The 27,128-nt window shown below is 38.7% G+C and overlaps 1 protein-coding gene across 2 annotated transcripts in view; it reads right to left on the bottom strand.

Moving 5' to 3' along the window:
* Positions 1-27,128, bottom strand: part of ZRANB1 (zinc finger RANBP2-type containing 1) — a 46,363-nt gene that overhangs the window by 12,407 nt on the left and 6,828 nt on the right. Inside the window, exons 2-7 of one of the 2 annotated variants that reach the window (XM_059821293.1) lie at positions 20,686-20,783; positions 19,064-19,962; positions 6,610-6,797; positions 4,872-5,025; positions 2,454-2,525; positions 1,667-1,865 (exon numbers count right to left, since the gene is read on the bottom strand). In XM_059821293.1, coding sequence (XP_059677276.1) covers positions 1,667-1,865; positions 2,454-2,525; positions 4,872-5,025; positions 6,610-6,797; positions 19,064-19,877 — 1,427 coding nt within the window. In that variant the 5' untranslated portion in view covers positions 19,878-19,962; positions 20,686-20,783. The remainder of the gene's footprint in view (positions 1-1,666; positions 1,866-2,453; positions 2,526-4,871; positions 5,026-6,609; positions 6,798-19,063; positions 19,963-20,685; positions 20,784-27,128) is intronic. The other variant, XM_059821294.1, reaches the window with a different exon arrangement.

Below are 27,128 nucleotides of genomic sequence, written 5' to 3'. Positions count from 1 at the left end.
CATACCGTTGTTGAGACTAGTGATTCCGCAACTCTCATTAAAGCCAGTGATGACAACGTCACTTCCTATCTGCTACATATCCTATCCTACAGAATTAAAAGTAAATGCATCTTGGCCAACACAGAATCTATACAGCACGTATAGGATGTACAGGATGATCAATTTACAACAGAACTTAATTAAAAGACTTCTACTAATTTTTCCACAAACCAGCAAATAAGATTATCCAGACTGAAGGTAGGCAACTGTATTCAAACAACTATCAAGGAACACATGAATCAGTTAAAAAAACCAACAAACTCTGCTTCCAATAAGGATAAAGATTAAGTAAATTCAGAGTAGAATGCAAATTCTGTCTAGAACATGAACTAAAAATGCTTAACCAGATTTAGTACCCTCTAAATAATGAGTGTTACGTTAGATACAACAGTAAGTCAACAACAGTTAACACTAACATTTTGAAAGGCCGGTTTAAACCTCAATAGCCTGCAGCATGTTTTTGGATACCACGCTTGTTTTTGTTACCATAAAGAACAAAACCTGATCTATCATAAATTTCTGTTCTGGCCTCAGGGGAACTGCTTATGATGCCAGGGACATTCCTGCGTGGTCGAGATGCACACTCCATTATAAACAACTCTAAAGCAGCGACAGATCCATTCAGAGACAGGTTCTCGGGAGAATTGTTACTGAAGCACCACTTTATTGAATCCAGCTCTGGATGCTAATTTTGGGAGTTTTCTCCAAACAGCAGGCAGTTGGGGACAGTAATCACAAAAGCTAGTTATAGGTACCCCTAAAATTAACCTTGGTTGTTGACTTCCTGTGCAGCACACAGAGCAAGGGGACAGGCTCCTTCTCTAGTATGTCTGCTGATAGTGTTTCTCTTGTCCTTGACTACAAGAACATAAGAAATCTAATCGCCTGGTGTCTCGTATTATTAGTCTTTATCAATCTCTTGCCTTAGTCCCATTACACACTTGAGAGCTGGTGGACACCACCGAGGGTACAACTTCAAGAATTTTTCCTCTAGCAGAGGCAAACCATGCTATTGGACTAAAGAAGGTTGCCAGCGTGAAACAACAAAAGTTGTTTTACAGAATGATAAATTAATTCTATGGCCAAATGACAGCACTAGTTAAACATCACCACTCTGCTTTACTACCATTATTTTAGCAGACAGAACAGGAACAAAAAGAGCAATACCGAATAAAGCTGTAACTAAGCAGATGGAATGAAAATACTGGAAAGTTTATACAGGAATAAAAGGCTACCTTCTATCAACAATCTTCTGCAAAACTTCCACCAACAGCAGCAAGGCATGGCATGTGCATGATTTACATTGCAAGTAAATTCCTGTCTTAACTGTGGTTAGCTCACTCTTGACAAGCACACAGCATAAAATATTTTGCTCTGTTTTAAATGCGATTTGCTGACTATCACATAGTATCACTGAGTTCAGAATGTCCAAGTTTCCAGTGCTCGCATTTAAAATAGGCTAGATCTAGATTACTACATGGATCGTGCTGTAACTCAACATCTTTGAGGCACACAATCCACAGTAAATTGGGGAGTGGTGGTTGTGTTTCTTTTTAATACTATACTACTATCAACTACTAAGCTACATGTAAAGCTATCTCTAAAGTTGACATAAAAACTAACTTACCAATGTGAGCAGTCATGTAAACTGTCGTGAAGAGCCTTCCGCAGCACTGAATCCTTGTCGTAAATGCCCCAAGTGGCTTGTAGTACTGAATCAAGCAGGCAGTCCCCTGCAGTTCGATTCCAAAGTGCATACAATCTGCTGTCCAAGCGCGTACCCAGTTCCAGTGACCAGTTAATAATGGGAGATTCCTCTTCTAGCTCTGCAACATGACAATAGTATCTTTTAAAATCTATATTCACTTGAAGTCTCAGAGAATATGAACAGCACAGTAATGGCATAATCTCAACAATTTATCCATTTACATGAATAAAACTAAGTTTTCCTTCATGCTACAAAAATAGGTGAACTACAATGGCTAAAGGCACTCCTTGGGCAAAATACTGTCAAGAAAAGAAGAAAAAAAACCCACCAAAACAAATCACTGCCTTCAACAAAGCATCACATAATTTGTTTGATGAGTGTTACTGAAGTGGAAAGATTTGTTCCATTTTCTTTAAAGAGCTTGTGACTTAAAACTGTAAAGCTTTAAAAACCTTTAAAATTCAAAAGATACATTACAAACATGATTTCTACAGACTCCATTCTCTCTCTGCCTCGTAAGTAGACTGTAAATGTTAAAATTAAAATAATTCAGGAGTGAAGATTAACTTGAAAACATCGAATTTGTATTTAAAACAAATGCAGGCAACAAAGACATATATACACACATGCACTTTTTTTTTTAAAGAACAGAAACATTCTCTAATGAAAGGCAAGGAGAGATTCTAGCCATTCTCAGAGCATTTACCTTTCTGAACATCTCTATCAAGTACTTCGTCAAACAACTTTTCTTGAACTGTGGGCGGTAAGTCTTCAATATCTGGAAAAATAGAAAGCAAATACAAAAGTCACTTAATGTTACTGTAAAAGAGACACATTACCAGCCGATGCTCAGGAGAACTTACACAACAGCTTTCGCCCTATCATCCCTAATGTCTCCTCTGAAAAGCTGCTATTATTTTCACATCTGTCATTTGTGACCATAGGCTTCACGGAGCACACTGAAGTAGATACATATCTCAGACTGACTGTCATACCTTTTATGCAGAAAGGATCATCACAGCACACGTAGGGTAAGAATGGATTTCTCTGAAGGAGAAAGTGAAGTAGAGAACCACTTTGAGGTGGGGAAAAAAAGACTATTTTCAACCCTACTATATTTAGGACAGCTTCAATCCTAAGCAGTCGTTTTCCACCCATCTGAATGGCTTCCCCTCCCCAGTCTACCCCAATGGACAGGTACAGTTTGTCAAGAGACTCGTTCTTGTATGAACACCCACTTTTAGTCATTTCATGCAGACTTCAACAAAATAGTTCAGAGAACTATTGAGCTATGACACAGAAAATGCCACTACTGACAACTGTTCCAAGAGCTTTACAGACAGGATCTGCAACTGTGGACCTACCATTATTTAAAAAAAAAAAAAAAACTAAAAAGGCAGAAATTTGTGTAACGAGCAAAACTCCTGTGACTCCTGTATCATGTAAAACAATAAACACATATTCTAAAACTCAAACATTTGCTACACCTTAAAGATTTGCTCACAGCCTGCATTTCAATACAGGTTAAATAGTAAAGGACTGCTAGGCAGATCGGTAATAGAGAAACTTTGCTAGCTCCAGCGCAGTTGTGAAACTTAAATAAGGGAGTAAATCACATAGTTAAACAGAAGCATCTAGCATCCCTTCAGGCACTCTAGGGGATAATGACTGGGCTCTAAGTAGTATTTCAAGGGCACAAAGATCTCTCAATTCCAGTGTTGGATCTGCCAGTCCTGCTCGCATGTCCAACACTCTAGGGCTTCTAAAAGTGAAGTCCACATTTAGGCACATGAATTGCTACTAAACCATACTATTGTTTGGTGCAGGCAGGGCGCTGTGGGGTGGTTTTTTTTTTTTTTTTGTATATTTTTTTTTAAAACTGAAACTGGCTTACAGTGGCCAGCAATCAATTTAAAAGTTTTGCACTCTAATGTCTGTGCATTGGCTTGTTGGGAAGATCCTATCCATTTATTTGAAAGACTGAGTGGAAACTGGTTCCTAAACTAGAACATATAGGCAGTATCTGAATAGGATTGTGATTTACACCACTATTCTTGGAAATGCTGTCTTGAGACCAGCTGCTAACTGTTGACTACAAAAGATGTTCAGTTGACTAAGTGTGATAGAAGTGGAAATACATTGACAAGTCTTGATGCACAGAAGCTTTTGAACATTCTTATTCTTTAATTATTTAAAGGCTATCACATGTGTCAAAAAGCTGCACAGTGGTTTAAGACATGCCTCTTGAAAATACTGAACAAATTCCTCAGTTCTGGCGAGAGCAACATTTCTCACGTGTGTTACAAAATCATACTGTTGCCCCTCTTTCCCCTCTGTCCCCCAAACAGCAATGAAGTGTTAGTCTCTAGACACTTCATACTCCCATGCCGTATGCCTCTCATACGTGACCCACAGAATAAGACTGAATACAGCACCTCAAACAGGTAGTTGTAGACAAGACTTTCTGAAAAGGAGGAGATCAGATAACACTCAAAGAGGTTCCAAATACAGTCCTTACAATGCTACTGCTTTATAAAAAGCACAAAACAGATCTGCTGATTAGTATAGTTTCCATCTACACATTTTCTTATCTCTGGTAGCATTCCTATTAAAGGAAACAGCTATTGAAGATTAAGAGTCTTCTAATAGCTTTTTATTAATAGACAAACATTCTCTTGATTGCAGATTACCTCAAAAGCATTCAAAAAGTGCTATTGCTATAACCAGGTCCAAATGCAAAGAATAGCTCCGGGCCTTAACAGAAAGGACTGAAAGCTACCATAGCTATGTGAAAAGTCGTATTAGAGCCGAGAAACATCTGGGCTCCAATCTTCACTTTAAACACAGCCTTTCCTTAGATTACACCACCTTTTCTTCTATCTTCTTGTGTCTAAATAGGACAATAGATGTTCACTTCACAGGAGCAACATATGGGTTGAAATATGCAAAAACTGAATATTAATAAGCAAATTCAACTACTAGATCTGACCTAAGCTATTAAAACTTCATAAATAAAATGTATACACACACACCACGGCCATCAGAAAGTCAAAGTATACATCCAAACCAAGCAATTCTCAACCAGGTGACAAAAAAAACTCCTCCATCAGTAAGATGTAACTACCTGCAGGTAACGTAAACGTTACAAGGTCAGTCAGAAAATAGCAAGCAAAGTCTCCCTTTCGTTGATGAAGAGATGCAGCAATTTCACGACGAATTTGTTCTGTGACCTCTGGACACACCATGGCAGGAATGCATTTCGCTGCATGTTGTGATACCTGTAACATAACACAGTTACTGCACTCAGTATTATTTCTAGTTAAACAGGAAGACTTAGGAGTGATAACCACCACCAGACAGTATTTTGTTAACAAGTAATCCAACAGAAGTCTAAACATTGGTACCCTGAAAGATTAAATGTTCAGTGACTGTCAATGAATTAATGTCTCATTTGTCATGTAGCTGATAACATAAAGCTGGTTAAAAACCTCTTTAAATCAAAGAAGTGAATTAACAGGTGCCCAATCACAGCAGGAAAAGGAAAGCAAAAAAAAGCTAGATAACAATAGAAATATACCTCAAATCTTATGCATGAGCCCAGTCTACATTTAACAGAGAACTTCATTACCACAACACATGACAGTTTCCTACAAAGGATCTTCCCAAAAGCTATTAAGCTAAGATACCTAAATTTCTCCAGATTCTAATCATCGCTGGCAGCAGGAACTCATTCAGTGATACAGGGCAAGTGACTCAGGGATGACACTGCCTATATAAAAAAACCACTCTTTAAGACCCACATTTTCACTAGTTGATATCTTAGCAAAGGAAAGTATCACTGTGGCTCAAACACTATCAAGTACTTTCACAAATGGTATGTTGACTAAGTATTCCTAGAAACTGAAACAAAACCAAACAGAAAAATCTGTAAGACAGTATTTCAGCAAATTAACTTGGTTTTAACCATATAATTCCATCCACCCAGATAGCTATCTATGTAAGCAGCACAAAACTACTGATATTAGCCATATATAAATATACACTCTTCTCAAGGCTTTACCTATGTTTGTCTTGCTTCGTCTACTCTTTTTAATTACTTAACCCTGTGCATTCCATCATCCTTACACGCTTCTCAGGCATGCTACTTTTCTCAGAAACACATGCTTTCAGAATTCCATTAAGCATCAAAAGAGGGAAGGAGGCAGAATAAAAATTTGGCACTGATCAGGTGAAGAACCAAAAGTCTGAGATGAAGAAAACAGACAAAAAAGATAACATAATTACTTATGGAAGATGGAGGAGGGCCATACAAAAATATACAAGAAGTGGAACATGCAAGAGCAAGGAGACCACAGAGAGGAACCAACCAGTCTATAAAACGGGCGAAGAGTGGAAAAAATACAGCAATTTTGCAAAGCAAGAAATTTGCCTTTTTCTAAAAAAAAGCTCCCAAGAAAACCAGGGAAGACAGACCAGGTAGACTTATTCATTAACGAAACTCAGGAAAAACTACGCTGTCATTGATCTCAGTGTTTTGCTTTCAGGGCATTTCCTCTCCCCCACCCAAAGCACAGGAAGCCTCACAATAGCTCACTTCCACCGCCAGCAAGGTCAGAACGTGTGCCAAGACTGCTCATTAAGGAGAAAACTGAACGTCCTCAAGACCACCACACACATACAGACTTAAAGTAAACTCGCTTCTTAAGTAGAAACATCAACAAATGCGCAAAGCAGCAATTCATGTATTTGAGCAATATTAGCCTCGATCTTCCAGCAAATGAAGTTACATGTCACTGGCTGCAAATAATGGTACAGTTACATAAGGTTCCTATTCAATCTATGCAAGGGCCAAAGTAACTCACCTCCGTGAGCAAAATTGCTAGCATATCTTGTCTCTGAAAGCGTATCGCCAGATGTACAAGCGTGTACCCAACGTCAAAGGCAGAAGGGCGATTTAGCAGGCGTACTTCATCTGCAGTAAGCTGGCGAGCAATATCTCCTCCTGATGACTTGTAAGCTTCAACAGCAGCTAAATCACCTTCTACAACTCCTGAAGAAAAAGAAAATACAAATCATTTCAGCCAGTGAATGAGCCACTCTGAATCAAACCACCTTATTTAACACAGTTTACCTCTATCTATTCTGATACAGACCTAACATATGAAGAGCAACTGCATACCAAGAAACTTGCAAATTTTTATTTCTTATTTTTAAACTGAAGACTACAAAGTATTTTCACTTACCTCACCTCCTAGACCACTTCCACTATCCAAACTAGTTGGAAGATATGGCAGATCAAAAGCCAGCTATGAAGTGGTGCTGAGGACCCTTGATGAAATACCTAGCATAACATACTCACCAGCGTTTCATTTGATCAGCAGTACTGAAGTCATTCATTCATAGTACACAGAGATTAGTTTGACTATTATATCTTCCCTTGTAACTTATCTTAAAAATAAACTACTAGATCTAAGACATAGATCCATTAAAAGGTTTTTGGAATAAAAGTCTTTCTCCCCACCCCCCCACCCCACCCCCCCCCCGCCCCAACATTGTTTAACATAGTGTTGGAAGAGGGTACAGAGCACAAAGTTTCTCTTCAGCTCACCAGCTCTGTTACTAACTACACATTTATCATTCAGGATACTCTATTAAAACTGAATTACAGAGAAACTACACACACATGCTGCATCAGCTTTGTGCTGCTTTACTTTCTAAAGCAAGATGGGGCAGGGGACACAACCCTAAGGTCTTCTAGAGTCCCTGGGAATCTCTAACTTCTATACCATGCTTCATATCAAGACCATTCATGTTGAATGCATTCTTTAGCTGCAATTATCAGAATACACCATCAACAAGGTGTGGTGGTGTTATCTTTAACAGTATCAGTTCCAATGTAAGACTTCCTAAATTTAGAAATCCCTTCAATTACAAAGATCCTATTTTAGGCATATGCTTCATAAGTAAACTGTGTAATGCTGAGTCAAGGAAACAGAAAAGTCATCTTAAAGCCATCTTTAATAGGGAAGTAAATAGGAACAGAAGAGTAAGAGCGCAGATCACAGAAACAAGAAAACCCTCTCCCCTGTTTTCTGTAGCTAAACCTCCTTTCCAATTCCTCTAACAATCAACAGTTGAGTGGAGGCCATGAGGCTGGAAATGGAGACTCAAGTCCATCCTTCACTCAATTTGCTTACTGAGACTCAAAAATTGATCAGAAGAGAAAGAGGTAAGTCTCAATGGCACTCACTCCTGTTCAGGACCAAAACGCAAACACCAGACAAAAAAAAAAAAAAAAAAAAAAAACACACAAACATCCAACCCAAACAAACAAACACCCAAACAACACAAAACCAAAAACCAACCCCACACAACACAAGAAGATGTACTGCCTACTACCAGAGAAGCACACTAACCGCTGGGTTGCTGGTTAACCCTGAACTTGGGAAAGTATTCTTAGCTGGGCCAGAAAGTCTTATTTTCAATACTGAGATTATAAAGCTTCCAGAAGAAACGCAGAGGGAAAATAGATTATCATTGCAAGACATTTCTCCACAAAGTTATCAGCTCTGCTTAGTAAGGCTCTACAGATAAAGGTTAGATTATTCATTTCAACAGTGGTCTAAAGCAGAGAAGTTCCAGAATGGAAACTCAACTGCAAATTTCAGTTATACAAAATCTACCCATTCATCAAATACTCAAAAGTCCTAAAAGGCCAGGGCAGAATGAAAACAATACAGGACAACAATTTCTTAGTTTTCTGATGCATGTTTCTGCTCTGCCGGCACAGGAAGACATTCCTGTTCCACTTCGGCATTAATGTCTCATTCTGCTTAACTACCTGCTTATGTATTCACCCCAGATGAGTTAAAGAACTAGTTAGACAAGAGTTATGTCTGTCCATTTTAGTTCTTGTTCTGTAAGAGTTAGAACTTTGCTGATGAAGAAGTATTTTATTTTGAAGAAAGGGGCTGCTACTGATGGTCAAAAGCTACTTCAGTGAAGGGAAATGAACGCTGAAAATTCATTGACCAAAACCAGAGTTCCAAGAAGTTCTCCAAGACATGCATCGAAGGAATGCAAGATGGGATGTGACCAACATAGCTGTGCTCCTCTTTCAACAGTTCCATTCTGGGTGGAAACAAAACATACTGAAGCAAAAGGTACAGTTTTGTCAATATATGCTGTATCCATACCAAGAATGCCAGATGTAGCATTTTATTTCCATGCAATTGTATTTATGCCACTGATAAGGCAATACCAAGGCTGCTTGTGATATGATTCCAATCAAATGCAGCAAACTGACTTGTTGGGGTTTGGGTTTTTTTTGTTGATATCTATGTATACACTGATATCAATATATACATAGATATCAAAGTCAGACAATTTCTCATGACCCGTCCTCTTAAAACAAACTATACTACAGCTTTGGCACAAGATCACCCGTTAGCAAACACCCAAGAATCCACAGGGAAAGAAGAATCTTGATAGAAGAGCAGATTCTCTGCTATCTTATAACAACCTTAATTTTATTATTATTATATTAATTTAGGAAAGACTTCTTGTTAAAGACTAACAGCCATTTCATACCCTTTTATATTTAACCATTTCTACTGACAGGGGAAAGATTCCAGTTACCATATCTGCACCGTCCACCTCACCACCCAATGACAAACATATCAAAGACCATACAAGACTGGTAGGTAGCCACCCTGACAATCCAAATATCCCAGACTAATTTCAAAATTCAAACAATCAAAAATCCTCAGGATGATCTTTTGATGACAGATAATCAGACCCAAAACATCATAACAGTTCTAGTCGGCCAGCCTGACAAGTACACACTACACAGTACTACAAGCTACTACAGCCTTAAGTCAGTGCCAGGTCAATTCATACTTGTCATTATTCTTTTAAGCCCCCACTCTCAGCTGCTAAGGCAACTTACGACCATCCCACTCTTAACCAAACCTCAGCAACAACTGAGGTCTAAGACTGATGCTGAGAGGCAGTCCTGGGAGGTCTGGCAATGCCTTCAAGCACTAACTACTACAAGCTGCAATAAGGATCCAAATCAGTGACATGTGCTGTATGCAGCACTGCCAGTTCTTGCAGTTTATTCCCACATCTTGCAATACTTGACATTCCTAAAAGCCCTATGTCCTAAAATTAATTACTAATATTGTTATATAAGCTGTCATTTAAAAAGTACATTTCAAAACCTCACTGACGAAGTTTAAGCTGAAGATCAATACATACATCAAAACAGGCAAACTGTATATGCTTTCTAGGCCTTATTTTAAAAATGGAGATTGTAAGTGTGTTTTAGGTATAGGGTTGGCAATACTTTATCTGGAATTGAAAAACAGTGATTTTGTGCTAAATGACACATCAAACTAGCACAGTTACAGCTCATAGGGGGATGGTGATGTGACCATGTCTCTGCATCGTATCTGGTCATCCTCTATTCCTTAATCCAAACAGCCAAGTGATTATTTACAGGAGAGAGACGGGGGGAGGAAAAGAGCATCAGTAAATTTTTAGATCAACTCCAGACAAACTCACTTCTGAATCCACTAACCATTTTGTAACTGCGTCTCAAAAGATAAACATGACACACAAAATCAAACCATACAGAGCTCATTCTACATGATTTTTTCCACAGAGCCCATTACAATTCTACTTCCTTTAAGAAGCTTCCTCTTGCAAACCTGCTGCATGCTCGAATGTCTGGTACTAACCTGCCCTGAAATACTGTGACCCAAGTGCCCAGAGCATCACTACTGCAGGGCCTGTATTCTATGATCATTACAAACCTCTTTGGCCCCTCTTAGGCACAGCAAGAGAAGTCCAAATTTCTCTTTACTCGTTCTACTAACTATCTACTCCATTTTAGCCAATTCAAAAGAACAGGGAAGATTCCTGATAGCTCGTCAAGTGCCAGCCTGCTTACAGTGCCAGTCAGTACAACCCAAGGCTGCAGTGAACACTGAGCAAAAGTATAGTAATAACAGGCAGATTGCCAGAAATCTGAACCAGAAAACACAAATCTTGCCCCAAAACTATGGGGTAAACTTGCCTACGTGCAACATTCATAAGAACTGCCTGCAATTCCTAAATTCAGTATCACCACTCCAAAATGAGGTCTTAATATGCTTTTATTGACAATAGGAGGCACAATCCTACAATGGCTTTGATTTCTGTCAGATGAATGACAGTCTCCAATTCATTAAGTCTATTTAAATAAAGCTTAACAAAACACTATTTACAAGAAATATTACAGAAATATTTACTGATGTTATAATTCACTACATTTCATAACACACAAGTGCCTGATTACTTACACAAGCAGCCTTTGAATCGTGTTCTGATGCAGTGCCATGCCAGTTGGATTATTCCCCACTGACGCCCACTGCATTCCTCAGACTGTTAAAATGTCAAACGCAAGAGTGGCATTTGCCTTAAGATTGTTCACACAGCACCCGTGAGTGCTCCAGCAGCTAGACCTCTTGCGAGGGCATAGCTCTGACTAGTTACAAGAGCTACACAAATGCAAACAGATCCTTATGACTCAATGTCTACTTCTGATCCACAGCAAGAATAGCTTTTCTTTAAAGTGGACTCCAAAAATCTTTGTTTGGTACTGCAGCTGAAGACACCAGCCCGCATGTGTGTGTCCCCCAACAAGTTTTGCTTTGCTTAATGCACGAACACATGACCATAGCCTGGCATACCAAGTGACAGGACAGAATGCTACGTGCTGCACCCAAGTCATGAGACAATACAAGTGCAAGTCAGTATTCTGTGTTTACAGGTTCAACTGTGTTCCCATTTGCAATTCAGGCATTTCCTCTCATTGGAATATTCTTTCACAGCACCATGAGCAAAGATTTTTTTCTTCTTCTAGTAAAGCCTCGACTCTTACAGACTGCATATTCCCGATTTGTGCTATCTTAGTATACATGAGAAGATACATGATAGAGATTAAGAAGGTTATTTAAAAAGACTAAATTTAAAAAATATTAATCACCCAATAACAACTATTGGTACCATCTTGATCCTGCTTTTTTCTGCTACAATTGTTACAAGCATCTTCCTCATTAAATAGCAAACATTTTGCTCATATTTAATAAGTCCACAATTAGCCTAGCTACTAAAACCAAACTACTTCAGCTAAGATGCTATTAAATTTACTCTTTAGAGCAATATTCATTATTGTTCTATTATTAGAATAGTATTCATAGGTTTAGTACAGTTAAGCAAACTTGGAAAATACACACTTGCAAGCATATCTAGAAAACTAAACCCTGTTCACCCTAATTGCACAGTTCCAGTGACTTCAGCACAGCCAGATGTAAAGGTTTCCAGAGAAAAATACTATAGCAGCAGCCTTTAATTACTTCACTATCTTTCAGATAGTTCTGGAGCACACTGGCTGGCACAACTCGAAATAGGCAAATTCTTTCAAACAGACTGACGCAGTTCTGGGGGAGACAGAACTGTGCAGCAGCACTGCCTTAGCGGGTCAGGACGGGCCCACCGGCTCCACGAACAGTTCCCAACAGCAGCAAGGTTTAAATACGCAGTGAGAGAGACTAAAAGCAAGCAAGAACAGAGAATACTAACCCTCACTTCAACCGCATTTGCTGTCAATTTAGTTAAAGGTTCTTCAACAACACCTCAGTTGAACTGCTGTGGAGACAAATGAGCAACTGCAGAGCAGCAAAAAGCAGTGGGTCAGACAGCCTGCAGTAGCTGATTCCGCAGTAGGCTCCTGACCCTCAAAAACTGTAAAAACATCACTGTATAAGAGGCATATAAACAGTCTTGCATATACTACAGGGCAGGCATTCTAAATTTTTGAAAAGATTGAACAGGGTTAAGCTGAAATGAAACAAGCAAAACCAAAAGAGAATTAATTTCAGTAATATATCTGCTAAAATAAATACAACATTTTTTGCTAAATTAATAGAAGAGTGTGAAGATGCCTCTGTTTAGATAAAATATCTAAAGAACAACCCAAAGGTTTGAGATTTCTTTGAGTCAAGGAGCTAGCAACGCTACGATAAACAACGTGTTCTCACATTTAAGTAGACTACAAAAGGAAACACTTAATCTTAAGGAGGTCATTGTGCCTCATATGTGGGACAATTGTAAACCACTGCACTATTCCTCGAACTGCTTGGTAATAGAAGGCAAATTTCTCCAACAACCAAATTATACATTTTAAAAGTGAGAAGTAGAGACAGATCCTTCTGTAACATACACCAGATCAGAAATGTGGAGCCCTGTGCTGCTTCTCTTCTGCTACAGATACATGATGTAGACTTCTTGCAGTTGTAAGTGCTCTCATTTACTCATCTACAGACCGACGCTAAGACTGGTTTAAGTGCCAAGGTGACCTTCCAGCACATGAACGGCTGATCAACTGACCCATTAAAACCTAATTCTGACACTTGTTCAAAAATCTCACTGCTCCTCTAGCATGGAGAGTGCTGAGGAACTGTGATTTGACCACAAAAGCTGCAGCATTCTCTAGAGCTCAGCCCTCACCCTCTTCCAACTATTCACCAGGGGCACATCAGGTGGCCGTAAAGAAAGTTTTATTATCAATAACTAGCCCTCCATTTCAGCATTTGGAGCACCAAAAACATTCAGTCCGAGAAGAATTTCTCCTCTTAGAGGAAGAACTCCTTTGCAAGCAAAAATGACACATCAATTAATACAAAAGAAATAGATTGTCTGAAAAACCTTTATGGGCCCTAACCACACCCTTCAGTTCATTCTTCTCTTTACTTCCAGGACCTCCCTTGTTAGTAGCAGCACACAATCAACAGCAGATCACTCTCTAGGTAATGACAGCTGGAGACAGAATCTTCTGTACACTAATTTTTTTTTAATTCTTCAAACTCAGCAACTTGCATCAGCTTAAAAATAAGTAAGTAACTTCCAAGAAGACATGTACCTTAAACCTGAAGCCATCCAATGCATTAGAGTATGACTATCGCCTATTCTTTTTTCCATGCAATCAGCTCTTACCCCTACATACAGTCCACGCAGTATGTTCCCAACATATCATTACAAGACAAAGCAGCACACATGTAAGAACTGTTGAAAGATGTCCTTATCCCCTCTCCTGCCAGAGGTATCCACACCCCTTGATGCATTAAAGGCTGATCGGTTGCTTGCACAGTTGCACCCTAAAGGGAGGCTGGACAATGGAAAATAATGAATTCTATTAAAGCTAACCATCAGTGTTTCCAAGGCAAGTTTAAACAACTGTTTTTAACTTGGTCATTTATTCAATTATTTTTAGCATAAAATATCACTCAGCGTTTAAAAATAGAAGTCAGGAGACCAAAATAAAAGTGTGTTTCAGGAGTTAAGATTTCCTACCAAGGAGTAAGGCATGCAGAATTTTACCCACTCTGAAAGATACACAGACACACAAATGTAAAGTAGTTATGATGGCATATATGTCTAGGACACAGATGACAATACAAGATTTCTTATCCAGGTGAAAGTTGTAAGTTTACATCATTGTTACCTGGCACAGGAGACAAGCATGCCAAGTCATGCTCCTCAGTATCACAAAGGAACGGGGGACGGAGGCCAGGCTGTACAGCTCACAACAGGGACTCTTCCCCCCCCAACCATCCCAACAAACACTGTTTGTCATATTCAGCCAAGGCCAGCATGGCAGGTAATCACCTATCAGTGATTAATTCATGCTGTACTTCCCCAAACAGTTCAAGCTAGCCTAAACTGACACCAGCAAAGGAAGGGTGCATGACCCTTCCCCGCCTCCAGCAGCCTGTTGCCACCCATACACTTCCCACTCCCTTATTACAGCATAAACAACCCACAGCAGGGTTCAGCTGTACCATGCATGCGATGAGGCAACCAGTCTGGGTTTAATAAAACAGCAAAACAAACAAACAAAACAACCACCACACCCCCCACAAAAATATCCCTTAATCAAGCTTATCAAGCCACATTTTTAGCAAGATTAGTTTTCAGATGCACTTCACTGTACGTTGGCATGCAAACATGCCAGAAGGAGGACAGAAACAAGCAGCCAGCAGGACTACTTTGGGTGGCAGCGCCAGCTGAAAGCGTCTTGGTACATCAGTCCCTTCAGGCTGCCTTTACTGCCCGTGAAGAGCCACATGCTCTGCAAGACACAGATCAGGCGGCCTCCAGCTCTCCTGTAGCTGCAGAGCAGTCTGGGACACTGCCCAGGCAACTTCATACCTATATCTGGACAGAACGACTCTCCTTTCCCACAGGGTTTGTGAATGTTTGGGTAATACATTTGGCACTATTTCAGAAAACTGAAGGGAGAAAAGGACAGAGGGGAAAAAAAAAACCCTGTAAGAGAGATAAAGTAGTCGACAAAGGAAAAACTAAGCAGGCGCATATGTAGGAATACTAGGAATGAACTAACAGTCCTTTTAAGGATGTACTGCAAAACAAGATTCATTACAGATTGCTCTAAATATTTTGGATTTGTTTAAGAAACACACTCTCAGTTGTTTCTTTTGCACAGCTAAGAAGAATGCGTGTCTACTTGGTTTCAGAGCCACCACCCCCAGGGAGGGAAGTCTGGCCCGTGATGGTAGTAGCTACCTTACTGACCCGAAACCAAACTGCAGAGCACACTCTCTTGCAGCAGCTAATAAGCAGGGTTGGAGGAGAAAGGAAAAGGAGAAGAAACACAGTTTACTTTTAATCTGTGGGCATCAGTTCAAGCTCAGGAGTTGAACACACAACCCACGAATCCCTAGCAGCAAACACACCCTGCTAGCACCACCGTAAAGGAGAGGGGAAGCTTCAGCAAGTACTGAAGCGTAAACCCCAAGCAAACTCTGAATGCTAGAAAGGTTTTATAGTCATGAGCATCATCATCCATTTGCACTACTTCAATCCACAGCCAGCTGTAACCAGCTTCACCAGGCCCCACAGCAGTACTGCTGCTCTTGCACATCAGACTCCCGAAGTCCCACAGGCCACCAAGCCTCTCTTACAGTCTCCCTGGCATAGATACCAGGAGTTATAGAAAAGACAATGGAGCTAAATTTTAAATATACATCGGCTTCCCCCCCTCCCCCAAGAAAAGAGAGTCACCTTGGACTTCACATTAACCTTGTGCTAGGCCAGTACAGTAGAAAGCACCGACATCCTTGCAGAAGCCATTTGTAATTTCTCATTGTAATTCAAACTGGCATTTGTAGCAAGTCACGTTATTCAACAGCTATACTTTAACTAGATGTTCTGCTTTGATTTTAACAAATTTTAAGCAAATGAACCAGTTCTAAAATCTCACCCTTTTGAGAAGGAATCATTTGACAGATACATCCACTGCTGCAAAAACCAAGTCAATAACAAAAACAACATTCAAGTACATTTACTTGCAGAGTTTGAAAGGAGGAATGCCACTAATCCTTCTGATTCAGAAAGAATACCCTCCATCAAGGAAACTATTCATGCTGAAATGCAAGAGTTGCACTCATCACATTTTGTACAGCTTGGATTTGCAAGGGATAGAAACCTTGATGGCATGTTTATTTACTGAGGTGGGTAGAGCATTAATGGCAGTGTCTCCAACAAAACAAAAAACCCACAAACACGCACACAGAGGTACTTTTCTAAATACACACACGTCTATCTTCATGTTTCAGCTAAAAAGAATATATGTGGAAAAAAGTAGTCTGGTACGTGTTTTTAATGCAACTTGACATTAAATTTAAAACCTAATAAAAAGAATTTTATACTAGAGTTGAGATGCGAAGAGAGAGTTCAACTAAACAGCTGTCCTGAAGTATTAAACATTTTCCTTGGTACCTTCTGAAAGATGTTATCTTCTAAGAGAAAAGAAAATAACCAGTCTGCCAAGAATTACTCCTACTCCTCTAATCTTTAACTTCAGGCAAAGCTACACTTTCTACATCCAAAAACTTTAAACTGATCTATCTCTCCCACATAAGATAGACTCAAAGCAAATGGACCCTCCACAACTGATTGAGCTTAAACTCGGAGGTGCGCAGTCTGAAGTTACCGAATCCTAATAAGCCGCCACTTGTCAGCTGGACTACAGTAACAGACTACATACTGACTCTTACTCCATCAATTTTCAGAAACTTACTTGACATTTAACATGAACTTGTCCTATTTTATAACTGCGTTTGACTAAGGACTGACAAGTGTTCAGCTCAGCTAGAAGTTCACAAGAGCTCCAGCTGGCTAACAAACAGTAACTCACTAAGTCACAGTAACTCTGTTGATTTCAATGGTAAGAACATAGGCTTCAGGCAAATTGTTCAACTGACAGTCAAATTGTTTTAACTATGTCACACTAAGACAACAGAACACCCAGCACAGATGTGGCTTACTGCTTTTGAAATTACTGGTTAAACTGGTATACCTTTCCAATATAGATATGCTCTGCAAAACGTCCGGAGACAGCCGCGAAAGAATCTATGAAGCTTTCATCAATCTTCCTAAGGCTATTCCTGCTACAAGGAGTATTTGCAAAAATATGACATCTGTGATATGCAAAATGAAATTCTGAAATGAAGGACTGATAATTAACAGCTTCGGTTGCTGGTTTTTTCCCATCAGTTAGAAAGTTGAGGTATAGTAAGTGTTTAAGTTACAGAAAGGATTCCATGAAATCTTTCAGCAGAACAGTAGTAAAAATCTGCACACAATTCCATTTGCATTCTGCGTTTCTCATCAAGATCCATTCAAGAAACCTTCCAACTATTTTCATTTTAAAAGAACCTAATCCTTACTGCCTTACAAAATTTCTGTGAACATAGTTTTGAGTTTTGTGTACAATCGTATAGTCACAAGCAACATTAAAAACTTGCAAAACTCATGTTCTTAAACATAAACACAACCATTCCCACACAGATTAAATACGAAAGTGTGAAATATTTTAAGTAACATTGGAATAGTAAAAAAAAAATTCACTTTTCAAAAAGCAGAGGGAAAAACCCCTAATATTTAATACAGTTGCTATCAGAATGCAACATAGACTGTCCTAAGGCACACGAATGACCTCCGACAACTGATCTTGGGTATTCGATAACTTACAAAATACCATACAGAATTTCAATTGCTTCATTTCAGAAGGAAAAAGCACTGCACGTCTGCTAGCATGTAAGGAGCTGAAGGTATCAGGAAATATGGAGGCATCTAACTATTCTCAAAAGGAAATGTGCTTGTCCAAATATTCATGCAACACAAAAATAAACTGGAATATTTATTAGCTCTGAGAAACCAAACCCCGGATACCCATAAAAACATTTATACCTGATCAAATATATTAAATAGAGCAGCTCTGCAAATTAGTTTTTCGAATATAACAACCATGAATTGACTTCATGAAACATTAAGGAACAGTATGAGACATACTAGTAGCACCAGAGTTTCAAATGAAGTGGTTTACTCTAAAAATACTTGCGTATTTCAAGTGTTTAACCTGCTTGTATGCTAGGGCACAAGATGTCTGCTTCTGGGAAGTTACAGCACAAAAGTTAACTCAGAAGGTCAATAACTGAAGAAAACCCTGCTCTCACATGTCTCTGTTCTTTAACAGCATTGGGAGAATTATCCAGAATTTCCTTAGGAAAGCTCTAAAATACAAAACAAAATTGGTATTTGAATTTTTTGAAGCAGTTGACTACAAAAATACTTTCAGAAAGCCTGTAAACATTTACACCACAGTATCTGTATTAATACAACATCATTACTTTCAAGGTCAGTATTACACATGCAGTTTCTTGGAGCTACATATTTTGGTGTTATTTTTAACATCTGACAGAGCATCTTGTACTGTTGCAAGCTCTACGCTGTTTACAAATACTCCCAAGCTGCAGCTGCTGATTCTACTAACATATATTGCCATAGCAAAAAGAAGAATAATTTTAATTATCCAGTAATGGCATTTTTTACAGTACTACACGCATTACATTGTTCTGTAGACTGGTTTTGTAATTTTTCCACCTTTTGATGACTACATAGAACAACGGGATTTGGTTACAAGGATATTCATTTCCACGAAAGGTCAAAAAAGTCCAAGCGTAGTTGGGAAACATGTCTAAACCTATTCAGATTATGGATGAACTCTGCACCCTCTCTAGCAGGTGCTATTTCAGGAGCTTCTACATTTGGTTTACTTTTCAAAATTAAAATGCAGAGATTAAAAAAAGCTGTTTTGAAATCAAATGCCAAGTTTATGTTTCAATTCTTCATTCCTCCAAAATACCTAACCACAAGCATGACAGTATAAGGTGGCAGCAAACAACTTACCAACACAAGCGTTTAGAAACAGCCAGTCAGTCTTTTTCATTCTATTTTTTATTTGCTTCAGTTTTTTGAAGTCAACTTCAAGTTCTTCCTTGCTGCCAACAGCTCCAGCCAATTCAATTCTTTGGAAGTCCATTTTCACATCAGATTCACGTTTGGTTGTAGGTGGAGATCTTCTTTGGCTATTACCACTACTACAGCTTCCTCTCCATCGAGCTCTGTCTTGCTCGTTTATGATTGAAGAAGCCTCTTCTGTGTCTGCCAGTTCTATTGCTTCTATGTTGTTAGGTCTGGGATGATCGCATACAACACATTTCCTGGCCTTCGCCCAGTTTTCGTATGTACAAACAGAACAAGTCCAGTGCTGAGCCCTTGTGTTCAGTTTATTTCTGTCATTATATTCCTCACATGGATCAACAGAAAAAGGGACCGGTCTTGAACCAGAACCTGAAGACTGAGGAGACTCTGTCGGACTCCTGGTCCTACGTTGAGACAAGCACTGAGTACACCTTATCGCTCTTGGCCAGTTCAAGTATGTGCACATATGGCATGACCATTTATTTGCACTTTCCATACTGTAAGACGATTTAACCCTTGGTCTTGCACTAGAATCTGGACATATCAAAGGACTACTCCCTCCTTCAGTGCTCGTAGGATCCCAGTCTCTACCAATATCACTTGAACCACTTTTAAATGGATCTTCTGTGATAATTGTTCCACTAGGTCTCTGAGCACGACACATGGTACATTTGATTGCAGATGGCCAATTTTCATATGTACAATACTCACAAGCCCATTTAATTCCACGCTCTGTCATCGTGCACTTCTTGAAATGAACTGCGTCAGGCAGAAAGCTAAGTAATCAGAATACATCATTAGTACACAATGGCTGCATAGGAGCTCTGTTTAAAAAAAAAAAGAAAAAGAAAAATAAATGAGATTTAACCCAGTTGTGTACTGCACCAAATACAAAAATCAGGCTGGACAAATGGGCAATCTTTTTTTCTTGATACTATTAGAACATTTAGGGGGAGAAAAACCACTATGAAAAGGATAAGACTTGACCTAACAGCATTTTAAATGCAGAATTCAAGATTTCCTAGTGCAGAAATGAAAAGAAAACTCAGTCGTCCATTTCTGCAATTTCTTAAATTTGTACAGAGGCTTCCAAAACAAATTCAGGAAACAGATACACATTAAGCACTGAGAATACTGGGGAAGAGACCAGTACGACTACAGAAACAAGTCACAAATATTAAATTAATAAAATAAAACTTAATATGAATACAGCAGTACAAGAATAGGAACACGAAGTCTAGATCCTGTGAGGTCTATTGCAAGACTTCACAGGATTTGGAAGGAAGGAGTGTATCAGGTGGGCAGTTATACAATGAGTAAGCAGTTCCTTCGGAAAAGTAGAGTGTTGGTGTTTACGTAAAATCCATACCTCTGAAAAAATTTATATATGTGCTTGAGCAAGAGCAGGCCTTGATTGGACATCACTCATAACAGTAGTGTTACAAAGTTAAAATACTACTTGAAAGCAAGCACAAACTGTGTGTGTTGACAAGCTAACACAGTATTTTCATTCTACAAATCCAGATTACAATCCAATTCCAACTCACTTTTTCTCTAATGAAGAGGGGATTCTGTCTTCATGCTGGCTCAGACCTTTTCCTCAGACTGCCAAATATGAAGGATGAGACTAAGCAGATAACTATTCCTGTAAACAAAATGAAAACAGACTCATTATAGGTTTCCTACTGGACCTGAGTAACCAGAAAGTTAATAATTAAATGCCACACCTATTCTGATCCCAATTTACTTGTTTAAACTCAGTCATGACCTGCCGAGACCAACATATAGGCTGGTTAAAATAAAGCAATAAAGAACCAGTCACCACACAAGTGATCAATCTGCTGAAGTAAAAAAAATTAGATCCAAGCAATATCAAATTCACACGGAAACATCTATAAACACTCTTCTTGGAATCTGAAACTTAGGACAGGGAAGGAAAAAAGCTTTGACCCCCTCCACTTTGTGTAGAGGGCATAATAGAGGGAAAGGGTGAGGCAGCTAGAAAAAGGACAAATAGAAAAATATATACAGTCTATTTCCTCCCTTACCACAGAATCGTTATCCAACATACATGACTCAATTATGTGCTATTCTTAAGCACGCAAAACTGTTGAGAATACAAATTTGTCATATCGATTGACTGACAATTCTCATTCATCATATTGCAATTCTCTTGGCTAAAAAAACCAGCCAGAGTCTAGTAAACAACAACTCAGAAGTTACACAACAGGATTAAATTCAAAACTAGACACATGGAACTAAAAATCAGTTTATACCTGTTCTCCAATTAGGAGATGTTTTGTGAGTTAGTACATTCTTCACTGAAATACCTTCACACACACCTTGCTCTACCAAGGCATAGCTACATGTCCACTTGTATTTGTCACCCTCATTCCTACTGTCTCTCTTCTGTGGACTCCAGCAGGCAGCACGGGCTTTTTCCAACAGCTCGACTCTGATCTATTCACCAGATCAGGTGGCTGCATGAATGAGGGGCTATCGCATGGCCAGGACAGAGGAGAGGGCAGGACTATCCTTTCCAGCAGCGATCCATATTTATGCTGCATGCAAGCAGATGAGCAATCAGGAACACATAAAGCTCTCTCATAAAGCTCGGGTTCTAATATTACTTGTTTGAACAGCCTGCAGAGCACTTCACTCCCACCTATATGTTATAAAACTGTGTCAGACTGAGGAATGTGCTGAGAAGGCAATTAGACTTCCTACTGCTTCCCCTCCACCATTCCTCATAAACGTCCATGCATAACGGAAAAAAAAAGGAACGAGATCATACTAGGGTCCCCATATCTGTAATAAGTGAAAAATACATAAGTATACATGAGAATACAAAGACAACTTCATTTTACTCAAGGTGACTTCATAAAAGACTTTTCAGAAACTTGCAGGAAAAACAGTTTCTCTACTCCACAAACAAACTAAAGCTTTGCCAAAACACCTCCTACATGAGTATCTAGCACTGCATGGTAGATGATCACTTGGTCAAGGCTTTTTCCCTCAATTCCCAAAGTAAGTTTTTTAATTACTTTAACAATAAGCTTATTCTCTCTATAAACAGTAGAGAGTTTTCAGAGATGTTAATGTTTTCTAGTTAGGAACATAAGACAGTTGAACATGGTTTTCAGAAAAGAGAAGGAAACAGCGCAGCGTCCGCACACCTGCCAACTGCCACGAACGGAACTGCCAAGAGCAGTTTCATTTGTGCTACACCAAGGACAACCAGAAAGTAACTGTCCCAATACTGCAATGCCCAATACAAGCTTGTGAATAATTTCTACCTAAGCAGCAGCGGGTATGTTTTCAGTCAAAAGCTAGATCAGCATACAGTGTGTGATGAAGCCCAAGAGAGATCTGTAACTGTAAATGGTCTCTTACCTGCCCTAGTTTGTAAAGCCTTAAACCCAGCAGTTCCCACTGCAAACAAATCCCAACCCACATTTGGGATGGGGCAAGAAAACAAAGCATCATCTGTTTTACCGACATTAAGACCGGGAAAGAAGATTGCTGCTCAAGTTGAAAAGCAGCTGGTTGCAAAAACAATCTAAACAAATACTGAGATACTATTTATGAAATTAAATAGCACAGTACATACTGTGTTACAGAAAAGCCTTCGTATTATCATGAGATTAGGTTTTTAGCTGCAATTATTCTCTGCGCCCCTTAAAAAGCTAGATGCTTTCAGACATAATTCTTAGAGAGGCTGAGTATCTGCAGCTTTGAAAGCCTCTGAGATATGAGCTCACTACCTCCCAACACAAGGCCTCAGGTTATTACAAAGTGAAGAATATAAAAAGGCTCAATGGAGCAATACAATTTCTCTTTGATAGCTTTGCCAACACCCACTACGGCACAACTAGATGAGGAAATTTAGCACTTTCACATATTGGGTTTTTTTTACTTTTAGGTCTTGGTCTGACCCCCAGCTGCACCCCACCCCAGGGACACCAGAACCATCTCATTTACTGGTGATACAGGACCATCATCCAGCCACTAAGCAGTTTGAAGCTTGTTACATTTTTTCAGAATTACTTCTTTGCCACTCTGTCTTCAAGTTAACTTGTTATTTCAGATTCTTTACAGAGGAGAAGTTGAATCATGTAGTAGTACCTCCTCTCACAGAAAAACAGCACAACAGTGACTGTGAAGTGCAGATGCATGCCTTAATGTCCAAAAAGCATGAGCAGACAAGAAATTAAAACCCACAAAACTCTAAGCAAGTTCCAGTTGATCAGTTTATACAGTGTACTAAATACCTTCTGGACAGACTAGTAGAGTAACTCAGTACACTGAAGAGAAGAATAGATTAAATTCTGATAAATCGAGTAACAAAGAGAACATGAAAGCATTATCAGACTACCTTTTTACTAAATAAAGTCAGTCAGAAGAAGTCACCTAGAGCAGTCACAAATTTTTCTTTTGCTTTGTTTCAACTTTTAAGAATATTCTTCTTGTTAGGTGCATGGGAAAAGACAAAATGGCACACAGAAATTGGGAAGAAACAATGAAGTCCTCAAATAACATTTTTGTGATAGGATATATTAAACTCCCCTCAATTTCATTATTCACTGTGTCCAGAAGTTATTATTCCTTTGGCTCAAGCAAGGAACAATACGGAGCTCCATTTCATTAAATGATCAAGCCCTTCCCTGTAAACAGGCCAGATGCTGATTTAGACCAGTCTACACCACCGATTTTTTGCTGGGATGGTGCTGGCATCTGTGCTGGCAGAAACCTTACGTAATTATACCGATCAAATCAGTGTTCCCACCTTGACTCGTTTTGCTCACATGTACAGATTTTTTCAAACAAAGGTAATGCTTCTGTATTTACAGGGAGAAGGGAGCTTAGGTATCAACTTAAGCCTTCAGCTAGACTTGCAAAGCAAAAGAGATCCACCCTCCTTCCCCCCAGTGTAGCTGCCTCTCTTAGGCTGCTCCAAAAAGAAAGGCAGGCTGGTTTATTTATTTTTATTTTAAAACACTGAAGCAACTTTTCAGAAGAACAAAATAAGCAGAAGCATCTTGTTCTGAAAGAGAGAGAGAGGTCTCAATAGATTCTGCATTTGGTTATAAACTCAACAGTTTATGAGTATAGAAGTAACACCTTTCACACATCCAACCACAAAAAGGAGCGGAGAGGAACAGGACTGCGAGTCAAAGCAAAAGATCAAACAGCAGCACTTTTCCCTGACTGTATTCTTTATGTATTACGAAACATGGTGTATTTAAACTTACAGCTACCAAGACAGGGTCTCAATCTGACAGCTGTAATTGCTCACTAACAGCTGGATAATGTTGCTGTGAAGTTTATATATACACACGATGGACAAACAGCTTTTTAAGAAAAATTGCCTATGATTAACCCCGCATAATTTCACACATTTTCAGAAGTGTTCCCCCTTGTACGTCACTACCTCAAGTTCTCTTCCAATTACTCATAAAAAATTAGCATACTTAGAAAACTGAAGTTCATTTATATACACAAATAAGCTTTTCTAATTAAAGTTGTAAAAGGAAAACCTGTTAAAAATCACACATCTGGATTAGCACCTTAAATGGTTATGACAAAATACACACTAGCGTGAATTCAGATAGTTGTAGCTGGTTTTGTTCTGTAAAACTGCAGAGCGGTTTTAAAAGATGCATAAGATGAATTTGAGTCAACTGTTCACAGTAGGAAACAAAGCAATGGTTTGATTTCACTGTTTCCAAACAAATCCATTTATAAACACTGCCACTCTATTGCTGACTCTAACCACAGTATCTTTTTAAAGCTCAAGTGCTGTACCAAGGGACTCATCAAACAAAAATTTTGCCAGTTTTTAAATACAGCCAGTAGGAAGGTCTAGAAGATAACATAGCTGTACACAAGCTTAAATCAAAAAGGCCAATTTGTTTCTTTCAAACTTGTAAACTCTCTGAACACCTCCTCAACTATTTCTTACATAAAAGACATTGCTATTTAACTGGCTCAAATTCACTTTGTTATCTGGGTCCAAGAATCCTTGTGAAGTATCACACTGTCCATACACTTGAACAAAAACATACACTTTTAAATAACCTATTTGAAATTTATTGCCAAGCATTAAGAATCAATTTTCACATGAAATTTACCTTGCCTAATTTTCTAAGGTGGAATTTTACTGACAGTTTCTTCTCTTAACTTACTAAACTTACTTAGTCCATCTTCAACTATTTGCTATTCTTGCATGACTGCTCTTTCTCAAGAATTCAGCATAAGTCTCAACAGATCAGTATATTAAAACCATAAAACTTGAACCTAGGCTTCTATAGTTTGAAGGGAACTAACAATAAGTTCCATTGTCTCTGCAAATTAGTTTTTAAAAAATTAAAAAAACATTGACCTTGTCAATGGGACAACCAAATCAGATCAGCGCTGAATCTGGAAGCTTTGCAGTAAGGGAAATAACTGCGTATTATAATAATGAACGGAAAGATTACCGCAAAGTCAGATATGTAGAAGCATTTTCTGTATTAGCCCGAATACACTGAAGCAAGGAGTTTAACAAGCAAGCATAGTTGCTTTGGTTGTTCAGACAGTTCTTTAAAAATGAAAGAATACTGTCCCAAACAGATCAACAAAAGAGAGGAAATACTCTGTCATCTCAGCAAAAGAGCATTGAAATCATTTTCTGCAGGCTGCTCTATCAGGTAGGGGTTTTTGCCTGCAATATTTTTATTTCTTTAAAGAACACTAGCTGGCTGTTTGCAGTACAGACAGCAGGAACTGGTCTCAGACTGCAGCTATCATTACAGAATGCAGAAACCCCTTTCTTAGAAAATACAGACACAAAGCAAGAACTATGTTGGGAGACAGAGGCTTTTGTCAAACTACATTATCCTTCCCGTCCTCATCCCAGTAAGAGCACTGATCTCGAAACACACAAGGATCACCTTTGCTCTTCTGAGTAGTAGAGCTGTTCCTTTGCTCCAATAACAGGGATAACAGGAAGCATGTTGCTGTCTTAAGGGAGGCATCATCAAGTTAAGACTGGCACAAATCTCAGTTCTATTAAAGACCAAATCATTGTAAATCAAAACACAATCTACAAACTATGACATTAATGGTGCATGAGAAAAGAAAAATTGAAAATATTTCAGTTTTAACTATTTACAATCCAGTATGTTAAATGAAGTTTAACATTTTTCTTCAGTTTTGACAGTCTAGGCTGTCAACAAATACTCTGTACTGCAGATTTTTAGGTATGACCTCCTTTAGGTATGACCTCCTTCATTACGTACAACTTTTCATCTACTCTTTTAAGTGGGCAATTAGTTAAAATGCAGAAGACTTGATCTTTCACAAAGAAACATGCTGCAAGAAATGCAGTTCTCTTAATGAAAAAAATTCTGAGAAAGTAAGTAGTAACTCCTGAAAACATTTAGAAGTCTGTTCGGGTGAATTCTGATGGGCTTCATTTACACACAATTAATAAAAATTTGCTTTTGAATTGATTTATGGATTCGTAACTCATTTCGAAGCATATTAAGTCTACTTTATTAGGTATTTATGGTATTCAGAAAAATTACACTGATTTTGCTTCAGCTTTCTGGTCAATATTCTATTCACACTTCCAATCCACTGCTATCATTTCAAATAAACCTCAAAGCCTGACTTTTCATAAGCAAGAGAATTTATATGCAGTTTTAATGCAAGAGGATGCCTAATTTTGCAAATGTTTTATGCAGTAAGAAGTCGTCAAACATTTGGGAGGTTACAGATCTGAGGAGACATCCAAAATACAAGAATTGGCAATGAACTTTAGGTTAGGATGCAGACCTAGCTATAAACAGACTCTTCTGCAAAAGCTGAAAACTCGTCACAGAATTAGCAGCTATTTGACAATACTAAACATTCACCCTTTCTGCTGTCTTTTTTTATTTTGATGTTTATCCTTTGAAGCATTTTTGTGCTCTTAACCACTACAGTTAATCCTGCTGCGTAACTTGCG

The sequence above is a fragment of the Gavia stellata genome, chromosome 9, assembly GCF_030936135.1.
Source record: "Gavia stellata isolate bGavSte3 chromosome 9, bGavSte3.hap2, whole genome shotgun sequence".
Classification (NCBI taxonomy): domain Eukaryota; kingdom Metazoa; phylum Chordata; class Aves; order Gaviiformes; family Gaviidae; genus Gavia; species Gavia stellata.
This window is presented reverse-complemented; position numbering and strand designations above follow the sequence as displayed.